Source organism: Mesocricetus auratus, unplaced genomic scaffold, assembly GCF_017639785.1.
Source record: "Mesocricetus auratus isolate SY011 unplaced genomic scaffold, BCM_Maur_2.0 Super-Scaffold_100046, whole genome shotgun sequence".
NCBI classification, from domain to species: domain Eukaryota; kingdom Metazoa; phylum Chordata; class Mammalia; order Rodentia; family Cricetidae; genus Mesocricetus; species Mesocricetus auratus.
This window is the reverse complement of record NW_024429223.1, coordinates 2,037,697-2,055,885: the sequence shown is the minus strand read 5'-3', so window position 1 is coordinate 2,055,885 and position 18,189 is coordinate 2,037,697. Positions and strand designations below refer to the sequence as shown.

The 18,189-nt window shown below is 54.3% G+C and overlaps 1 protein-coding gene across 2 annotated transcripts; it reads left to right on the top strand.

Moving 5' to 3' along the window:
- The first annotated feature begins 1,525 nt into the window (after positions 1-1,525).
- Lsr (lipolysis stimulated lipoprotein receptor) lies at positions 1,526-17,580 on the top strand. 2 transcript variants are annotated; one of them, XM_040735433.1, is made up of 10 exons: positions 1,526-1,836; positions 2,655-2,999; positions 9,254-9,373; positions 12,939-12,995; positions 13,538-13,684; positions 16,063-16,227; positions 16,322-16,381; positions 16,467-16,598; positions 16,723-17,343; positions 17,438-17,580. In XM_040735433.1, exons 1-10 carry the CDS (start codon positions 1,743-1,745, stop codon positions 17,473-17,475), a joined length of 1,779 nt encoding a protein of 592 aa, XP_040591367.1. In that variant the 5' UTR covers positions 1,526-1,742; the 3' UTR covers positions 17,476-17,580. The 2 variants fall into 2 exon arrangements, with proteins under 2 accessions (XP_040591367.1, XP_040591368.1); XM_040735434.1 differs by lacking the exon at positions 12,939-12,995 and having other exon boundaries at positions 1,529-1,836.
- The last annotated feature ends 609 nt before the right edge of the window (positions 17,581-18,189 follow it).

Genomic DNA, 18,189 nt, shown 5'->3' with positions numbered 1-18,189 from the left:
TGTGTTGAAGGTGATGAACAACCAAGTCCTAGGTATCGATAACATGGTTTTTCTTTCTTTCTTTCTTTCTTTCTTTCTTTTTTTTTTTTCGAGACAGGGTTTCTCTGTATTGTTTTGGAGCCTGTCCTGGAACTTGCTCGGTAGACCAGGCTTGGTCTCGAACTCACAGAGTTCCACCTGCCTCTGCCTCCCTAGTGCTGGGATTGAAGGCATGCGCCACCAACGCCCGGCTCGGTATTGATAGCGTGTTGTTAATAGTGGATGTGTACAAAACACAAAATAGCATATATTACGGGTTTAGGATTACAATCCATAAAAATGGTGGCTGTGGAGAGTTCCCCTATTTTTAAACCATGATAGCGCACGAGCAAGGTGAAATTCTACGAGAAGCCTTTGCCTTTGAATGCAGTCCTAAGGAAAATGGGATCAGATGTCCGCAGCGGGAACGGAATTCTGGTAGTGTGACACACGTCATGTGTGAAGTCTGATTCAGGACCCGCCAGGCCAGCGTGGCTAAGCGAAGAGTGTAAAGTGACGTTGGGGAGGGACAATTAGGCCAGTATGGGTATTTTGAGTTTTGGTTTGGAGCAAGGAGGGACTACGGGAGATCTCTGAACTTAACACGAGTTTTACAAGAGAAGAAAATGACAGGTGGGCTCCCAGCTGCGTTTCCCCTCGGCTCCACCAGGGAGCAGCAGTGTAACGCTGAGCAGGGCGAGAGCAAGCTGGTCGTGTCCGGGGTGCAGGTGTCGGCCTGGGAACCTTTGAACCGAAACAAGTTTCCCGGTCTCCAGTCTTGGCTCGGCGCCTTTAAGCATCAGAACTTCCGGAAATCTGACCTAGAGTGAGGGATGCCCGAGGGGCGGGGAGGTGGAAAAGGAACCCAAGTTAGGAAAAGGGTTCAGTAAGGAAACTGACGAAGTCCGATTCCAACTTTTCCAAAGATTCTGTCCCCCTCGAGCATCGGCCTGCGGGGCCAGAGCATCCCTCCTAGGGGGGACCTCATTGATCCCTTGAGTCATCCAACTGGCGAGCCCAGAAGGCCCGCGACACCTCCCCCACCGAGACGGGAGTGGGAAGGCAGGCGGCGTCACCGACACGCCTCTGCCAGCCGGGACCTGGCTGGGCCTGGCACCTCCCCGCAGGGCGCACCTAGGCGGGTCCATCGGCGCCGGGGACAGGGGTGTGGGCCGGCCGCAAACAGGTGCGCGGCAGGGCCGGCTCCTCTCGGCAGGTGGAGCACCCCCAGAGGGTCTGTCCTCAGGGAGCGCGATCCGATCAACTTTGGCCAGAGCAGCAGGTGGCTGCACAGGTCGCCTAGGAGGCGGCGCCTCCTGGCTAAGCGGTCACTTGGTTCAGGCCCTGGGGGCAGGAGCGCACCTGAGTCAGCCCACTTCCGGGGAGGGAGGTCCGCAAGCCCCTCCTCCGCCGCCCACCCCCAAGCCCAGCCCCAGGGCTCCCACCCTTGTGTACCTGGGCGGATCCATTCTTGGGAGTGCGCAGGGGGTGGGGTGACCCGGAGAGCCACCGCGCACCCGGTCAGTTGTCCCGGGAGAGCGGAAGGCATGAGTTTCGTCCAAGTTTTTTTTGTAGGCTGGAACTGCTTCAGTGTGGGGAAAATGGACTTGGATTAAGGGCCGGACAGAGCAATTACCCTTCTCGGCCTCGGTGCTCGCCGCGCCCCCTACTCTCGGGATACTTGGGAGGGGACGCGCGGGCTCGGTCGCGGCTAGACGGCCGCGATGGCGCCGGCGCCCAGCGCGCGTTCTGGGGCGCCTGGCTACCGCCCGGCCACTATCCCCTTCGTGTGGCTCTTTCTCATCATTTACTGTCCAGGTAAGGGTTCGGGTCCTCGGTACTGTGGGACAGCGGGAGGGCACTCCAGAAGGTGAATGGAGGGCTGCGGTTTTCATCGGTCCTGGAGGAGCCGGAACCAAGAGGGGGGGTGATGGCTAGTTCGAAGGCACAGATTTGAGACCACCAGATCCCGCCTGGCTTTGCGGGGAGGGGGAACCCCGTGTGCCAGAGGGAGGGAGTTTCTTGTATTGGCGCGTCCAGAGCCCGCTCCTCCGCCTTTGTTGGAGATAACAGGAAGTGAAACTCGGGAAACTCTGGGGATCCAGAGTTTCACTCCTTGTAGGGAGAGTGGGACCCTTTGTGGGACAGGACAAGGGCCCCCGATCACCGGAAAGGCCAGGCACTGGGATCTTGGGCACACCCGTGATTTCTAAGTGTTGGGGTAACGGGGATAGTGCTCTCCAGGACTAGATAAGACGTTTCCTGAAAGAAGAGCTCCAGAAACAGTGCTTAGAGTGGGTGTGGAATTGGGTACTCCCCCACCCCGCCCTCCTCCCGGGTGTCTGTGGGGTGGACTTTTGAACCTCTAGCCATCCTCCGCTGGCCAGCGCTCCCCTACATTGAATGCTGGCTTAGGTGGGGGCCGAAGGGTTCTATCTGCGTTTGGTTGTGCATTTTGTGGGGTCTCTGGTAGGGAGCGATGGACAGAATATTCCAGGGACCTGGCTCGTGGGGCTATGTAGTTATCACTTTTCGGCCCCAAGGGTGTATAAAATGGGCATATCCAATCTGCCTCACCAGTCTTAAGGGATCAAGTGTGCCAAGTGCTGGGCTGACCCTCCTCTTTTTTTCCCCAGCCCCTGCCAGCACCATCCAGGTGACTGTGTCTGACCCCTACCACGTAGTGATCCTGTTCCAGCCAGTGACGCTGCCCTGCACCTATCAGATGAGCAACTCCATCTCAGCCCCCATCGTGATCTGGAAATACAAGTCATTCTGCAGAGACCGCGTGGCCGATGCCTTCTCCCCCGCCAGCGTGGAGAATCAGATAAATGCCCAGCTGGCGGCTGGCAACCCTGGCTACAACCCTTATGTGGAGTGCCAGGACAGTGTACGCACTGTCAGGGTGGTGGCCACCAAGCAGGGTAACGCCGTGACCCTAGGAGACTACTACCAGGGCAGGAGGATCACCATCACAGGAAGTAGGCGGGGCCGGGGGCGGGGCCTGGCTGGGGGTGGGGCGAGAGTGTTGGAGTGTCTCTGTGGACTAATGAAGGGAGGGGGACCCTCCCACTTTCCCACCTGTCCACCCACTCATCCAACCACACCAATTCCTCCACCTGTCCATGCATTCACCTACCCGCAGGTTTGTTCCAGGCTCTGAGAACACAGAAATGAAACGTCAAGCCACTCTCCCTCTGGTGCTCACAGTGTTGTAAGGGAGACAGGCTCAACATAGAGTGTAAAAAGCTTGCAATTTTAAAACAAAAACCTAGTGGGGACTTACTTTATAATTAATACTAAAAATGCCAGCAATAAGAAATAATATTTCTGCTGGCTGTGGTGGCTCATACCTGTAATCCCAGCACTTGGGAGGCTGAGGCAAATGAATCTTTTTTTTTTGTTTTGTTTAGCTTTGTCTTTTTTGAGACAGGGTTTCTCTGTGGCTTTGGAGGCTGTCCTGGAACTCGCTCTGTAGACCAGGCTAGCCTCGAACTCACAGAGATCCGCCCACCTCTGCCTCCCGAGTGCTGGGATTAAAGGTGTGCGCTACCAACGCCCGGCTGGCAAATGAATCTTAAATTCAAGACCAGCTTGTGCCACATGTAGTGAAACCCAATGCCTGATTCAAATTTACCTGGAGTGGATTAACTCAGGTAAACCACACAGCCTTTGAAGGATTCTGTTCTTTGTCGTTTTTTTTTTTTTCAGAGTTCCCTAGAGACAAGTGCTGGGAGTTACATAATTGATAACAGCTCCATCCTCACTCCCATTGTAGACCTACTCTCCAATCATTCATTCGTTCATTCATTTGTTTGTTCATTCATTAGTTTTGTCCTTTGGTATTGCTAGAGATGGCATCCAGGGCTTGGCATGTGCTAGGTAGATGCTCTACCACTGAGCCACACCCCAGCCCCTCACTGGGGGATTCTAGGCAGGGGCTCTACCACTGAGCCACACCCCCAGCCCCTCACTGGGGGATTCTAGGCAGGGGCTCTACCACTGAGCCACACTCCAGCCCCTCACTGGGGAATTCTAGGCAAGGGCTCTACCACTGAGCCACACCCTCAGCCCCTCACTGGGGGATTCTAGGCAGGGGCTCTACCACTGAATTATATCCACAGCCTTTGACTTGGTGTTTGTCAAGGATCTGCTGTGTCCCAAGTGCTGTTGGAAGCCCTGGGAATAAAGTGGTAAGCAGAACAGCCCAGATCCTGTCCCTGCCCTGAGTTACCTTCTAGAAGTGGCATTGGCAGTGGAAAGGCGACTTAGGAAGACTGAGAGCCTAGGTAGCAAGTTGCAGGCTGGCCTGGCCCTGTGAGCCACTGTCTCGGGAGTTTTTTACAGCATGGGACATTTCAGATAGCTCTACAAGGTCCAAAGAAGACAGCATTTGGTGGTGTGTGTTGAAAGACTCGGAAGTGCCATCTTGGCCAGTGTGATCAGAAGAATCCAAAGGGCAGGGGACAGGGACAGGGGTGCAGGGTTCCCCGGTAGTGGATGTGTGCATCCATTCCCTGCCTTACAGGGCTGGCTTGAATTCTGTATGGGACTGTGTGAGCACGGGAGGTGGGATGATTCTCTGCAGGTCCCTGGAAACCAGGTTGTAGACTATGCCCCTCTCCCCATCAGGCCGCAGGAGAGAGATGTGGTCCCAAGGAATCAGGTCCCAAGGAATTGCCTTGAATCTCCATGGAGACTCACCTAAGTTTCCAGCTGCCCTTGAAGTTGGGGAAAGGCTAGGTTCCTTGGGGGCTAATTGTTCGACCCTGATCAGGATACCACAAATACGGAGACTGCCCTTGAAGGCTGGCTGGACCTGGGTCTGCTCCGAGGGATACAAAAACCTCAGGAATGTCTATCACGATAATTGGGGGAACCTCATGACCCCGAGACCTCAAAGACTGGGTGTGTCCAGCTGGCTTATTTAGGCAGTGGTAAGTGGCCATCCTCTTGAAAGTCCTTCCTCTTCAGCCATGAGGACAAAGTGAGGTGGGCCTCTCGGGGGCATCCATCCCTAGGGTCACCCAGCCTCCTAGTGTTTAAGAGCGAAAGTGGGCGTTCTGTGTCCCCGGCCTCAGGAGGCAGAGGAGCAGAAGTTCAAGGCCAGCTAGGCCACTTAGTACAACCTTGTCTCCAAAAGTGACAAGTAAAAGGGGCTGGGATGCAGCTTCTAGCTTGGGGAAGGACATAGGTCCCCAGGAACTGCAAAAGAAGAAGGTGATGGAAAAAAAATGGACGTCCATTTCCCAGTGCCTCTCTCCCGCTCCTCCTGCTTTGGGAGGTGTGGGGTGTTGTATCGGGGGCCCTAGTGTTAACCTCTTTAGGCTGCTTGGAGCCATGCGCCCCCATCCTGAGCTGCACTGACGAGGACCCTGAGGACCTGAAATCATGACGCCCCCCCTCTGCCGTGTGCAAATAGGAGTCAGGGCGTAGCCGTGGAAGAGGGGCCCAGCCTCTGTTACCACGGGAAACCAATATCTCAGCCTCTCACCTCACACAAGGAGTCAGTATCCAGCCCCTGTGATCTTGGGGGGGGGGGGCAGCAGTGACCAGGAACAGGGTGTGACCCACAGGAAGGAGGTGGGCCCAGGCCTCAGGAGTGATCAAAAGAAGCCGGAAAGCTTACTGTAGCTCATGGGCTCTGAAAACATCAGATGGGCCAAGTACAATACAGTGAGGCCCAGATCTGGTCCTGGAGGCCCTTGGTTCTAATGTCTGGCCTGTGTGATCACTTCCTGTGGCGGGGGTTCCTGCTCACTCCTTCATCTTTGGGTGGGACCTGCTGCATCGTGCATGGGTCAGAGGAGAGAAGTCAAATCCGCAGACCCACGGGCGACAAAACAATCGAGCGGACACCACGGCCAGTGGGCCTCCCTAGTATTTAGGACAGTCTTAAGTTACTGCGTTTTTGAGGATTTTGTGGAAGGATGGGGGGATCTGCGCCTAACACCACCTCAGTCAACAATGGCTAGAAGGCTGACTGACCTTGGAGTTGGTCTTAACTCCTCCAAGGTCACCTCAGGCAGCCTTCCCAGAGTTGAGCGGCCCTGCTCCCACGCCTGGTTCTTCCCATCCATGCTCCTAGGTCCTGTCCTTTATGCTGATAGGCGGTGTGCTTTAGCTCTGGTTGGAAGGATAACTTTCCTCCAGGAAGTTTCTAGATTCTTCTCAGAACCTCTGAGCATCTTATTACCAAAGAACTCTGAGACCTTTTGTGTCCGTCTTCTCCAGGAAAGTCGGCCAGTAAGAACTAAACACACCTTTTACAGGGAAAAAAAAATTCATTTAAATGAGATAAATTGTTTTCTATGCCTATGCATTTCCCTGGCCTGGTTCAGCAGAAGCAAGATTGTCCAAGAGCAGCTTTAGTCTGCCATGAGATTACATATCACGCGGGAAATGCCTTTGAATGTTCCTGAGAGGTTAAGGTCGGTCGTATGTCAGTTGTGTAAAATATTAAATGTGAACTTGGAATCCTCTGGAACGGCCAGGGTATCTGGCCACACTGAGAACCTTTGATTTCTTTTTTGTATGTATGTGGTTTTGTTTGTTTGTTTGTTTGTTTTTGGTTTTTCGAGATAAGGTTTCTCTGTGTTGTTTTGGAGGCTGTCCTGGAACTCCCTCTGTAGACCAGGCCGGCCTCAAACTCCCAGAGATCCTCCTGCCTCTGCCTTCCAAGTGCTGGGATTAAAGGCGTGCACTGTCAACTCCCAGCTTTTTGGACCTTTGATTTTTCTTTGCTTTTTTGTTGTATTTGGTTTTTGTTGTTTTGGTTTTGAGACAAGGTTTCTCTGTGTACCCTTAACTGTCCTGGAACTAGTTCTGTAGACCAGGCTGGGCTCAAACTCGCAGAGATCCTCCTGCCTTTGCGTCCGAGAGTGCTGTCACACTCGGCTGAGCCTTTGCTTTTCAATGAAGGTAACTTAAACACTTCTTGGGACATGCAATACAGTCTGTTGTTGGTTATTTGTTGGGGGCAGGGTGTGAGGTGGTCTCCCTACATAGTCCAGGCTGGCTTCCAACCCTCCATCCTGCTGCCTTAACCTCACCAGTGCTGGCGATATTCCCCCTCCCCCCATGCCCCCAGCCTTGTTGAATGCTGAATGATGAATGGGTCAGCTGCTTATTTGATAACCAGCTGGCTGGAGTGTTGGGACAAGCTAACAGGAGGGATGACCCTCCATGGAATCAGAGGTGACTGAGGTTGATTCCGTTCTTCTGCTATATTGTCATAGGTGGTGAAGTGGGAGTTAGCCCATGAGCAGGGTGCTGGGCTTCAGCAGGAGAGTAGGGGTGAGTCGGGGTGGCCAGGGAGAGTGCTCCTCCAGGTTGGGGTGTAAGGAGAAGGAACCTACCCGGATGGAGAAAGGAACCTAATTGGAGTAGATGGGCAGAAAGGATGGGCTGGAGGCCAGTGAGCTCATGGGGAAGACGTAGAGCCGGTGACCACAGAACATGCCTGGGGACTGTGCTGAGCATGATCTAGATGGATTCTGGAAAGGGGTTTCTCTGTGTCCTGGCTGTCCTCGAACTCACAGAGATCCGCCTGCCTCTACCTCCTGAGAGCTGGGGTTAAACGTGTGCGCCACCATTGCTCTTTTTGGTTGTTGTTGTTTTAAGATTTATTTATTGTTATATGCATTGGTGTTTTGTCTGGTCCCCTGGAACTGGAATTGCAGACAGTTGTGAGCTGCCGAGTGTTCCAGTAGGGTCTTCTGGAAGAGCAACCAGTGCTTTTAACCCCTGAGCCATCTCTCCAGCCCTTGCCTCTGAATAAATAAGGGGTTTCTTTTGAGGAAGCTTTAGCCCGTAGTAGCTGATGTTCCAGGAGGTGCCAGGTACCATTGATTTGGGCAGCTGCTGTTTAACACGGGTGTGATAGGCAGGTTGTCCTAGGTCTGTGGAATCCGGTGACAGGCAGGTGACAGGCAGGTCATGCAGAGCCTATGGCTGGGAAGGGAAGACATTGGCCATGATCCCCTGGGGGTCTATTGGCTAGAAGAAATGCTTACCACTAGGGTGGAGAGTCTCCAAGCCAAGTCTTCCCTGTCCTGCCTTGCTGAGTGGATGAAAGGGTGTAGCTAATTAGGGCCTGAGGAGTAGAGAGGAAACCGGATGTGCTAAAAGACTTTCATTAGTGGTGTAATTAGCAGGCTCCTTGCCTGAGGCTGCTTCAGACCAGCGCGTCCCCAAGCCCTGGCACTGACCTAGAATGTGGGGACAGAACGGGACGGGTGGGCTTGGGACCGGGAATGTCGTCCCCCATACTTGTCAACCCAGTCCTTGGTGCCCAGGCGGCTCCTATCTGGGATCTGGCCTAGTTAGCTTGGCTTAGCTATGCGCCCAGCCTCAAGGTCTGATGAGGAAGGAGGTGTCTGAGGGGAACGCGCAGGAGGCAGGCTGGATTCAGTCATCACTCACAACACATGTCTCGCCCCCAAAAACCACAGCGACAGTGATGCTGACCTCCTAGGCTTGGTTTGGGCTGTTGTTGTTTTTGTCGGTGCTGGGCTAAGCCAGGGGCTCTGCTAGGCAACTACCACTGAGCCTCAGCCCTGGCCTGTGCTTATTTTGAGGTAAGGTCATGCTATAGCTCAAATTGGTGTTCAGCTTGAGACCCTGCTGCCTCAACCTCCTGGGTGCAGGACGAGCAGCCTGTGCCAGCGTGTCTGACTCCCAGATGGTTTCGAATAACCCGTGCTCGGTGTTCGGAGCAGTACATAAAAAGTAGTATGCTCTTGGAGGAGTGATTTCACTTTAGCTGGGTGGACTAGTGCCTGCAATTCCTCACTTGGGAAACTGAATTTGGGAGGATTTCCAGTTCAAGGCCAGCTGCTGCTACATAGTGAGGTACTGTATCAAACAATTACTGATTTCATGTGTGTGATTTTTGCCTACATGTATGTCCATGCACTGTGTGTGTGTCCAGTGCTTGGGGGGTTCGGGGAGGGTCCTGGATCCCCCGGAACTAGAGTTACAGATGGTTGTAAGCTCTCATGTGGGTGCTGGGAACTTGGCAAGAGTCACGAGTGCCCTTAACAGATGAGCCTTTCTCCAGTCCCAAATAATAACTGAATTTTTACTTGGCTCACGTGCAGCCCCGCATCCTTACTCCCTTCCTACAATGTGGGGGGGGGGGGACATGGAACGTCGGACACCCAACCCCTGTTGATCTTAGGAGCACCGTCCCCTGTCCCCTGAGGTATCTGCGTATTGTCTCCTCCTGACACAGATGCTGACCTGACGTTCGAGCAGACGGCCTGGGGGGACAGTGGGGTGTATTACTGCTCTGTGGTCTCAGCCCAGGATCTGGATGGGAACAATGAGGCCTACGCAGAGCTCATCGTCCTCGGTGAGTGAGTCGGGCTGGGTCCAGAAGGCCCAGGAAGGGGGTGGGGTGCCCCGGAAGGGGGGTGGGTGCCCCAGAAGGGGGGTGGGAGCCAGTACTTCTTTCGTTCTCTCTTGCGTGTTCGCTCTCCGCCAGCCAGCTGCCGAGCTGGCTCCTGTCGCCTGCTTGCCTCCCTTTGTGGCACTGCCAGTCACTTGGGCTTCTCTGTGCCTTGCGCCCCAGACAGAACCCTTCCGTATATAGCATTTCAAATCAGCCAGAGTCAGAGTGGAGGGAATTGACGAGTCTACTTGTCTCTGATTCTAAACACACACACACATGGAGCTAGGTGCCCAGCGCTTTTAGTCCCAGCTCTTGGGAGGCAGAGGCAGGTGAGTCTCTGTTTGAGGCCAGCCTGCTCTACAGAGCGAGTTCCAAGGGAGACAGATCTACAAAACAGAGAGACTCTGCCTCCAAAGCAAACAAAAAAGTAAAAGGCGGGCAGGGAGCCGGGCGTTGGTGGCACACGCCTTTAATCCCAGCACTCAGGAGGCAGAGGCAGGCGGATCTCTGTGAGTTCGAGGCCAGCCTGGTCTACAAAGTGAGTTCCAGGACAGCCTCCAAAGTCACAGAGAAACCCTGTCTCGAAAAACCAAAAAAAAAAAAAAAAAAAAAAAAAAAAGGCGGGCAGGGTTGATGGACAGTAAGAACTTCCTTGACTGCGGGGTTCGGTTCTGGGTCTCTTGTGGAAAACAGTGGGGTGTTCGGATAGAATCTGTAACCTTTCCACTGCTCAAGGTTACTTAGAATAGCAGATAGAGCAAGTATGTTACGGTGCAAGCTGTTACGTTGTTGCCAAGAGGATAAGAGGAAGAAAACAAGTCGCTAGTGTTTGATAACGTGTATTCTGAGAGGGTGGTGGCCCAGGCTGGAATCCCTGCGCTTGGAAGCTGAGTCAATACCATCAAGAGTTCCAGGCCACTCTTAACCCACATAGACTCTTTCTCGACAACCTAGGATACATTGACTTTCAAGATAGTCTGAGCTACTCAGTGAATTTCTAGCTAGCCCAGACTACATAGCGAGCCCTGTTTTAAAGGGGAGTGGGGCATTTTCTTTCTTCTGTTTTTCTTTTTTTTCCAGGATTTAGTTTTACGTATTGTTTTGCCTACATGTATGTCTGTTAGGGTACCATATCCCCTGGAATCAGAGTTATAGAGAGTTGTGAGCTGTCATGTGGGTGCTGGGAATTGAACCTGGGTCCTTCGGATGAGTAGCAGTGCTCTTAACCACTGAGCCATCTCCCCAGCCCGGGGCCTTTTTTTTTTTTTTTTGGTTTTTCGAGACACGGTTTCCCTGTGTTGTTTTGGAGGCTGTCCTGGAACTCACTCTGTAGACCAGGCTGGCCCCGAACTCACAGAGATCCACCTGCCTCTGCCTTCCGAGTGCTGGGATTAAAGGCGTGCGCCACCAACGCCCGGCCCGGGGGCATTTTCTTTTGGGCATTTTTCTATGTATTCTGGATCTGGAAGGCAAGTTGTAGGACTGAGGTTGGACCTAACCTCCGGTCACATTCCCAGGGCCACAGTGTACCATGAGTCCTTTGTCCAAACACAGAGTTTGTCTTCTGTCCTTTTGGGGGTGGTGCGGTGTGTGGAAATCTGAGTGTGCCTAAAACAAAGCAGATGGCAGGGGCAAGGTAGCGCGTTCCCAGGGTCTCCAGTCAGGCCAAGTGGTTTCCTTGCCTGGTGCCATCAGAAGCCATCCTGCAGTCTTGCGTGGCGAGTGAGAGAAGCCCGGTTGTGCATTGCTGTCCTCGAATGCAAGCAGGTGCATGGTGGGAACAGGTTCAGAGAGGGCTTGAGCCACAGGGCAAAGGGCAAGTGGGGGAGTCCACCGTCAAATGACCTAGGGACCTTTATTGGCATGTGCCATCAACGGTTCTTGGAGCTATTCAGGATCTCACACAAGTTTTGTGCCATGTTTATGGTTTATATCTGGTTGCTTATCATGTTAAAACTGAACTAGGAACTTTTTTGAAACAGGGTCTCACTATGTAGCTCAAATTGAAGTGGCGATCCTCCCATATTTCCTCTGTCTTGAGCACTTAGATTATAGCATGTGTCGAAACTGACTGAAACTGTGAAGTTTTTAACATCCCAAGGTAACTCAGCCGCAAAATATTAGCCACCAAGGTGGTGCTGGTGTGTCAGGGAGTCTGCAAACCCTAGTTGTGCCCTCAGGGAGAGGAGAGGAAGTATACCTAGTGTCATGTGGTAAAGTTCTAGCCTCTTGGTTTTTAATTCATTTCTTAACTTGGGAGTTAGGATCTCATGTAACCTTAAATTCATTATGTAGCTAAGGCTGGTTGAAACTCCTGCTGTTCCTGCCTCGGCCAAGTGCACTCCCAGCTGCCAGGTGCATGAGCTCCGGAGAGAGGGAGGTGTGTGTGGTATAGTATGGTGTGTGTGTGTGTGCTTAACTCTGTTTATTGATGTGAGGGTGTCAGATCCCCTGGAACTGGAGTTATGGACAGTTGTGAGCTGCCATGTGGGTGCTGGGAATCGAACTCAGGTCCCCTGGAAGAACAGCCAGTGCTCTTAACCTGCTGCGCCATCTCCAGCCTTCCCCCCCCCCCAACGATGCTTGTGGGGCCAGGATCTCCATGGCACCTGGGTCTTAAAACTTACGTATGTGACCCAGTTGGTGAATAGAACCCAAACCTTCCTGGGTCACAGACTCGGGACCATATATAATGTTAATGTGTCCTCATGGACCCTTACTACATTGGAAAGAAATATTGTGGGCTAAAGTGTAGTCCTGGGTTCAACCCAGCACTTCATATATGTGTTATATTTCACAAATTATGTTGCTATAGAGATGATTCATTACGATACACTTGGCATCATAAGTTTTTCTTCATATTTACTATTCAAAATTTAACTTACATAATCTTTATTCTCGGATAATTTCATACAAGTATATAATGTTTGGTTATATGCATGCCCACACCCCACTTCCAATTTGCCCCAGATAACCCCAGCACACTCCCCCCTCCCAAGGTCACCTTTAAAAAAAAAACTCCCTGAGTCCTGTTGTTGACTGTATGCACATGACAAGTGTATGGTCAAACCTACCCTCTGACCACATCCCCAAAGAAAAGTCAGAAGTTCCTCATTTTGAGCCCTGAGTGGTGGCGGCTCCTGCCTGTGATCCTGGAACTCAGGAGGCAGAGGCAGCAAGATTGCTTCAAGTTCAAGACCAACCTGAGCCACCGTGTGAGACCTTGGAGACCTTGTTTCAAACCAAACAATAAGCCGTTTTTGGTGGTCTAGAGTATACTCACCATGCCTGACAGGACCTGTGTAGGTGGGAGAGGAGAGTGCCCGACTGAGGTCAACCTTTCAGGTGGGGCCCGTGTGGCAGGGTGGAAGGCGGCATATACTTCCCGCGGGGACCGTTGTAGGTCACCACCGTCTCTGCTCAGACCATGCTTTCTCCCCTGACAAGCTGAAGCTGATTGTTCTTAAGGGTGGTGGCCTTGGCTGGCCATGGCCAACATAATTGTGTTTCTCTTTTGTCCCTCCAGGCAGGACCTCAGAGGCCCCTGAGCTCCTACCTGGTTTTCGGGCGGGGCCCTTGGAAGGTATGGGGGAGGAACGCTTGGTAGAGCTTCTCTTGGGGGCCTGATAGATTGCTTGTGTTTCTAGTGTTCCCCCTGCCCCTAACCACTTCTTGCTGTGGACCTCCACTAAACCTGCCCGTTCTGTGACACCTAGTGGCCTGGCTGTGGGCTTGGGGAGGCCTGGGCTGGTGAAGAGGTTCTGGGGCATAGGCAAGGGACCCAAGTGACTGGTGCCTGCTGTGTTCTTCTGGGGTTCAGGCATGGGCTCTTTCCCTCCCTGAAAGCTACTTTTTGTTTGTGTTGCTCCAGCCAGGCTCCCTCTTGCTGTCTGCTTTGTCTGAACTCAGGACAAGGTCTCTCTCGTGGGGATTAGCTTGGCTGTAGTGGGGTGGTGTCCCTCTGTTGCTGTGCCCTGGTCTTGGGTACAGAGAACCAAGCAGTAGTTGCCGGTTCTCTGAGGAGCTAGAGCTGGTTCCACACCACTCTGTGGAGCCTGGGTGCCCTGCCCATCCCTGCCCATCCGTTACTGCTCCCAGCTCAGGCCTGGTCTCCTTTCCCTGCAGATTGGCTCTTCGTGGTCGTGGTCTGCCTGGCGGGCCTTCTCCTCTTCCTCCTCCTGGGCATCTGCTGGTGCCAGTGCTGTCCCCACACCTGCTGCTGCTATGTCAGATGTCCCTGCTGTCCAGACAAGTGCTGCTGCCCCGAGGCCCGTAAGTGCCCCTTCCCTGCCTCTCCCACTGGGACTCAACTGCGCACATCAGCCTGCCCTCCGGGTCTGGAGGCTGAGGCAGTGTATACTGCGGGCCACGCAGATTCTGATACTCTCCACTCTCAGTCACGTCCAATTTCATTTATTTTGAGGGCCATGTGCATACCAGGCAAACACTGCCACCGAACTGCAGCCCCAACTCTTGAGTTTTCTCTCCCGAGAAGATAATTTCTGACTGTGGCTCAAAAACAAGACCACCAAAAGTCACAGTGCCCAACATTACAGAATTTTCACAGGAAAGTAAAACTCCCTTTAAAAACAAAATCCAGGTGGGTGTGGCAGTTGTCCTAAGCGATCCCAGCACTGTGGGAGGGTAGAGACAGGAATATCTGAAGACCAAGGCTAGCCTGGGCTACACAGGAGCCTGTCTCAACAAGCAAAGGGAAAACCTCAAATGGAAAGGAAAGGAACCAAGCAGGGTTTGTAGGAGGCACCCTTTTAGCCAGAAGTGAAGGAAGAGAACAAAGCGGTAACTCCAACCCCCTGTGCCTCGTAGGGGGCAAAGCTGCTGGCCGTTTAGTTTTCCCTGGGAGCGCTGTTTGGAAAGCTCTGCACAGCGTTTGGTGGGGCCCCCACAGCATGTTCCACGCCTGTTCCTGTCAGCTATTGCCATGAGCTGGTGCACAGGTTAGGGGGCCTGCTGTGCACTGCGTGTGACCTGAGCCTGTTCCCCTTCGGGGCACAGCCATTAAGGGACTACTGCCATGAAGGGGGGCCCAGGAGGAGGCTGCTAAACCGTATGCTTGAACGGCTCTCAAGGAGAAGCCTTGGGTTTTACTGACTGCTAGCATTGGCTGTTGGTCCATTTTACAGATGTGGAGGGAGCCCCGAGAGCTGAGACCACTAGGACTGGGCTGAGTCCCAAGACGTCATTTCATCCATCTAGATTCCAAGTCACATGCCCAGGGACTTATCTCCCCATGGGCGGTTCTTGTCCTCTGAGGAAGTACCAGCCCCTACTGCTAATTACAACCCAGCCAGTCACCTGGACTTGAGCTGAGCACTTAAGTTTTCTGCTTCCCAACCAGAGGAGCAAGGGACTTACTTTGAGACAGCATCTTCCTAAATTACTCAAACTGGCTGGCCTTAAAGCTCTGTAGCCTTTTAAAACTGGAGAGATTAGCCCAGTGTGGTAGTGCACGCCTTTAATCTCAGCACTGGAGGAGGGTAGGCCAAGAGGCAGGAGGATCTCTGTGAATTGGAGGCCAGCCTAGTCTGTATCAGGCTGCTCACAACTGCCTATAACTCTAGCTGCAGGGTATCTTATTCTTCTGGCCTCCATAGGCACTTACCCTCAAATGTGCGTACCCATCTCCCACCATACACACAAGCAGAAAACAGTAGAAGTAACTCTTTAAAGCAAACCAAAGCACTCCAGGGGTGCGGAGCAGGTTAGATGGCTCAGTTAGTAAAGGCACCTACCGCCAATCGTGACACCCGGAGTCTAAGCCCTGGGACCCACGTGGTAGGAGAGAGCAGATTTCTTCAAATTGCCCTCTGACTTCCACACACACGCTGTGGCATACACGATAAAAGTAAACGATGATTCTGTGAGTTCGAGGCCAGCCTGGTCTACAAAGTGAGTTCCAGGACAGCCTCCAAAGCTACAGAGAAACCCTGTCTCGAAAAACCAAAAAAATAAAAAATAAAAAAATAAACGATGATTGCAATAAACAGCCCAAACACCCTCCAGCTCCAACAGGCCTTGAACATGCTGCGATCCTCCTGCCTGCAACACCAAGCTGGGCCGGATCCAGTGACCTGAGTTAGGAATTGCCACCAGGACCCCTGAGCTTAAAGCTAGAATCAGCTGGGTAGGTTGGGGGTGGGCTGTGGCCAGCAATCAGAAACCATGGAGGTATGTGTTACTCCAGGGTGTAGGCAAGGAAACTTCCGAGACTCCTGTGTGGACGCCTTCATTGGACTCCACAGTCAGGTGACTTGGCTGTCCAAGGAGGCTGCCCCCGCTTATGGAGACAGTAGTGGGCCCAGAAAGGGGGGGCTTTATTTCTCTAGAGGTGGTGACTTTGTCTACTATTGCCTTAGGTGTAAGCTTGTTAGTCCTAGGTTCCGTGACAGCTGAGACAGGAGGATCACAAGTTCAAGGTCTGTCTTGGCTACAGAATGAGTTTAAGGTCCTCCTTAAGGTCAGCTGTTGTCAAATAACCATAATAGGGGCCCTGATCGACCAGTGTGCACCCCTACTCTCAGAACCCCATGTGAAGTCAGATAGGAAGCAGGGACTTCCCCCAAAGTCCCATCCCAGCACGGGGCAGCAGAGCTTCCGGCCACCTTTCTCATGGCGATCTGCCCTCGCAGTTTATGCTGCCGGCAAAGCGGCCACCTCTGGTGTCCCCAGCATCTACGCCCCCAGCATCTACACCCACCTCTCTCCTGCCAAGACCCCGCCGCCGCCGCCTGCCATGATTCCCATGGGCCCGACCTACGGCAGGTACCCCGCAGACTTTGACAGGAATAGTTCAGGTAAGGCCTGGGGGGAGCCAGAGCGGCAGGGTGGGGCTGGAAGGGAGCATGGGAGATTGGGAGTGCCCAGTCCCTGACAGCCGGTCTCTACTAGTCGGTGGCCACAGCTCCCAGGTACCTCTGTTGCGTGATGTGGATGGCAGTGTATCTTCAGGTAAGAACCTGTGGTTTTGAGCCTGGATGTGCCCGAAGAGTTGGCCCCCACGCCCCCAATCAATCTACCCTGTTCCTCTCCGCAGAGGTACGGAGTGGCTACAGGATACAGGCTAGCCAGCAGGACGACTCCATGAGGGTCCTGTACTACATGGAGAAGGAGCTAGCCAACTTCGACCCTGCCCGGCCTGGGCCTCCCAATGGCCGAGTGGAACGGGGTAAGCTACAGATCTGAGAATCGCTCTTGATCCCGCACGCCTCGCCTGACCTGGCGTGCTCCCAGGGAAGGGGGTGAGCCCATGGGCGACAAAGGTGGACCAGTGACATCTCCCTTCTCCGCAGCCATGAGTGAAGTCACTTCCCTCCACGAAGATGACTGGAGATCTCGGCCTTCCAGGGTTCCTGCCCTTCCCTCAATCCGGGATGAGGAGTGGAGTCACCACTCACCTCGGAGTCCCAGGATGTGGGAGCAGGAACCCCTCCGAGAACAGCCAAGGGGTGGCTGGGGATCCGGGCGGCCCCGGGCCCGCTCTGTGGATGCCCTGGATGATTTCAACAGGCCCGGCACCGCCGAATCCGGAAGATCTTCTCCCCCGAGTAATGGGAGGAGAGGCCGGGCCCACGCACCTCCCAGAAGTCGCAGCCGGGACGACCTCTATGACCCCCACGACCCTCGGGACTCGCCACATTCCCGAGATCCCCACTATTACGATGACTCGAGGTCCAGGGACGGCCGTGCTGACCCCAGATCCCATCAGAGGTCCCGGGATCCTCGGGATGCCGGCTCCAGGTCTCGGGACCCTCATTACGACGGGCGACTGTTAGAAGAGGCCTTAAAGAAAAAGGGGTCTGGGGAGAGGAGACTTTACAGGGAGGAGGAGGAAGAGGAGGGTCGCTATCCCCCAGCACCTCCGCCCTACTCGGAGACCGACTCGCAGGCCTCCAGGGAGCGGCGGATGAAAAAAGGTGAGCCTGGGACTGAGACCCCCCCCCCCCGCACCCTTCTCCCACAGCCCGCCCACCCGCCCGGCTCACACCTTTCCTCTCCTCCTCCTACAGAATTTGGCCCTGAGTCGGGAGAGTTTAGTCGTCTGATCCCACGTTTTGTATGTAGGTTTTATACTTTTTTCTTCTTCTTCTTTAAATTGGAGTCCCGATGAGACTCTTCTTCACCAAGCCTAATAAAACACCTGATCACAAGTTCTAAGCGTCCGTTGTGTTGTGCGACATGGGGCAAGGGAGGCGGGGGAGACGGGACAGCAAGTCGGGCCTGCTACCTTCTGCCTCCTCCTGGGCCTGCGGCCTGGAGTACGTGCCCCGGGCCGCCTCCGCCCTGCCCTGCCCCGCCCCGGCGTGCGCATGCGCCGCCCCTGCGTCCGGGAGCGCGCGTGTGCGCGCGCCCCCTGCCTCCCGGCTCCCCCCCCCCCCCCATCCCGCGCGCCCGCCCGCGCCGAATCCGCCGGGCTCCCCGACGACCTACTTTACAGTAGCCTCCGAGCCCTGCGGCTTGACCGCGGCGGCGTGAGCCCAGCGTCGGTGTAGCCGGGGCTCTAAGCTCTAAACCCGCGTCCTCCACCACCTCCCACGCGCCCCCACCGGGCCCCAGCGCGCCCGCCCCCCGGCCCGGCCGCCACCGGAGACGGACAGCGCGCGCGCGCGCTCCCCGGGGCCTGCCCTGCCCTCCCCCGCCCGCCCGCCCCGCGCGCGCGTCCGCCCCGGGACCGCGCCGTCGCCACCGCCGCGCGCGCGCAGCTCCCGTAAAGGAGGAGAAGGGGGGGGGAGAGAGGAGAGGGGAAAAAAAAAAAAAGG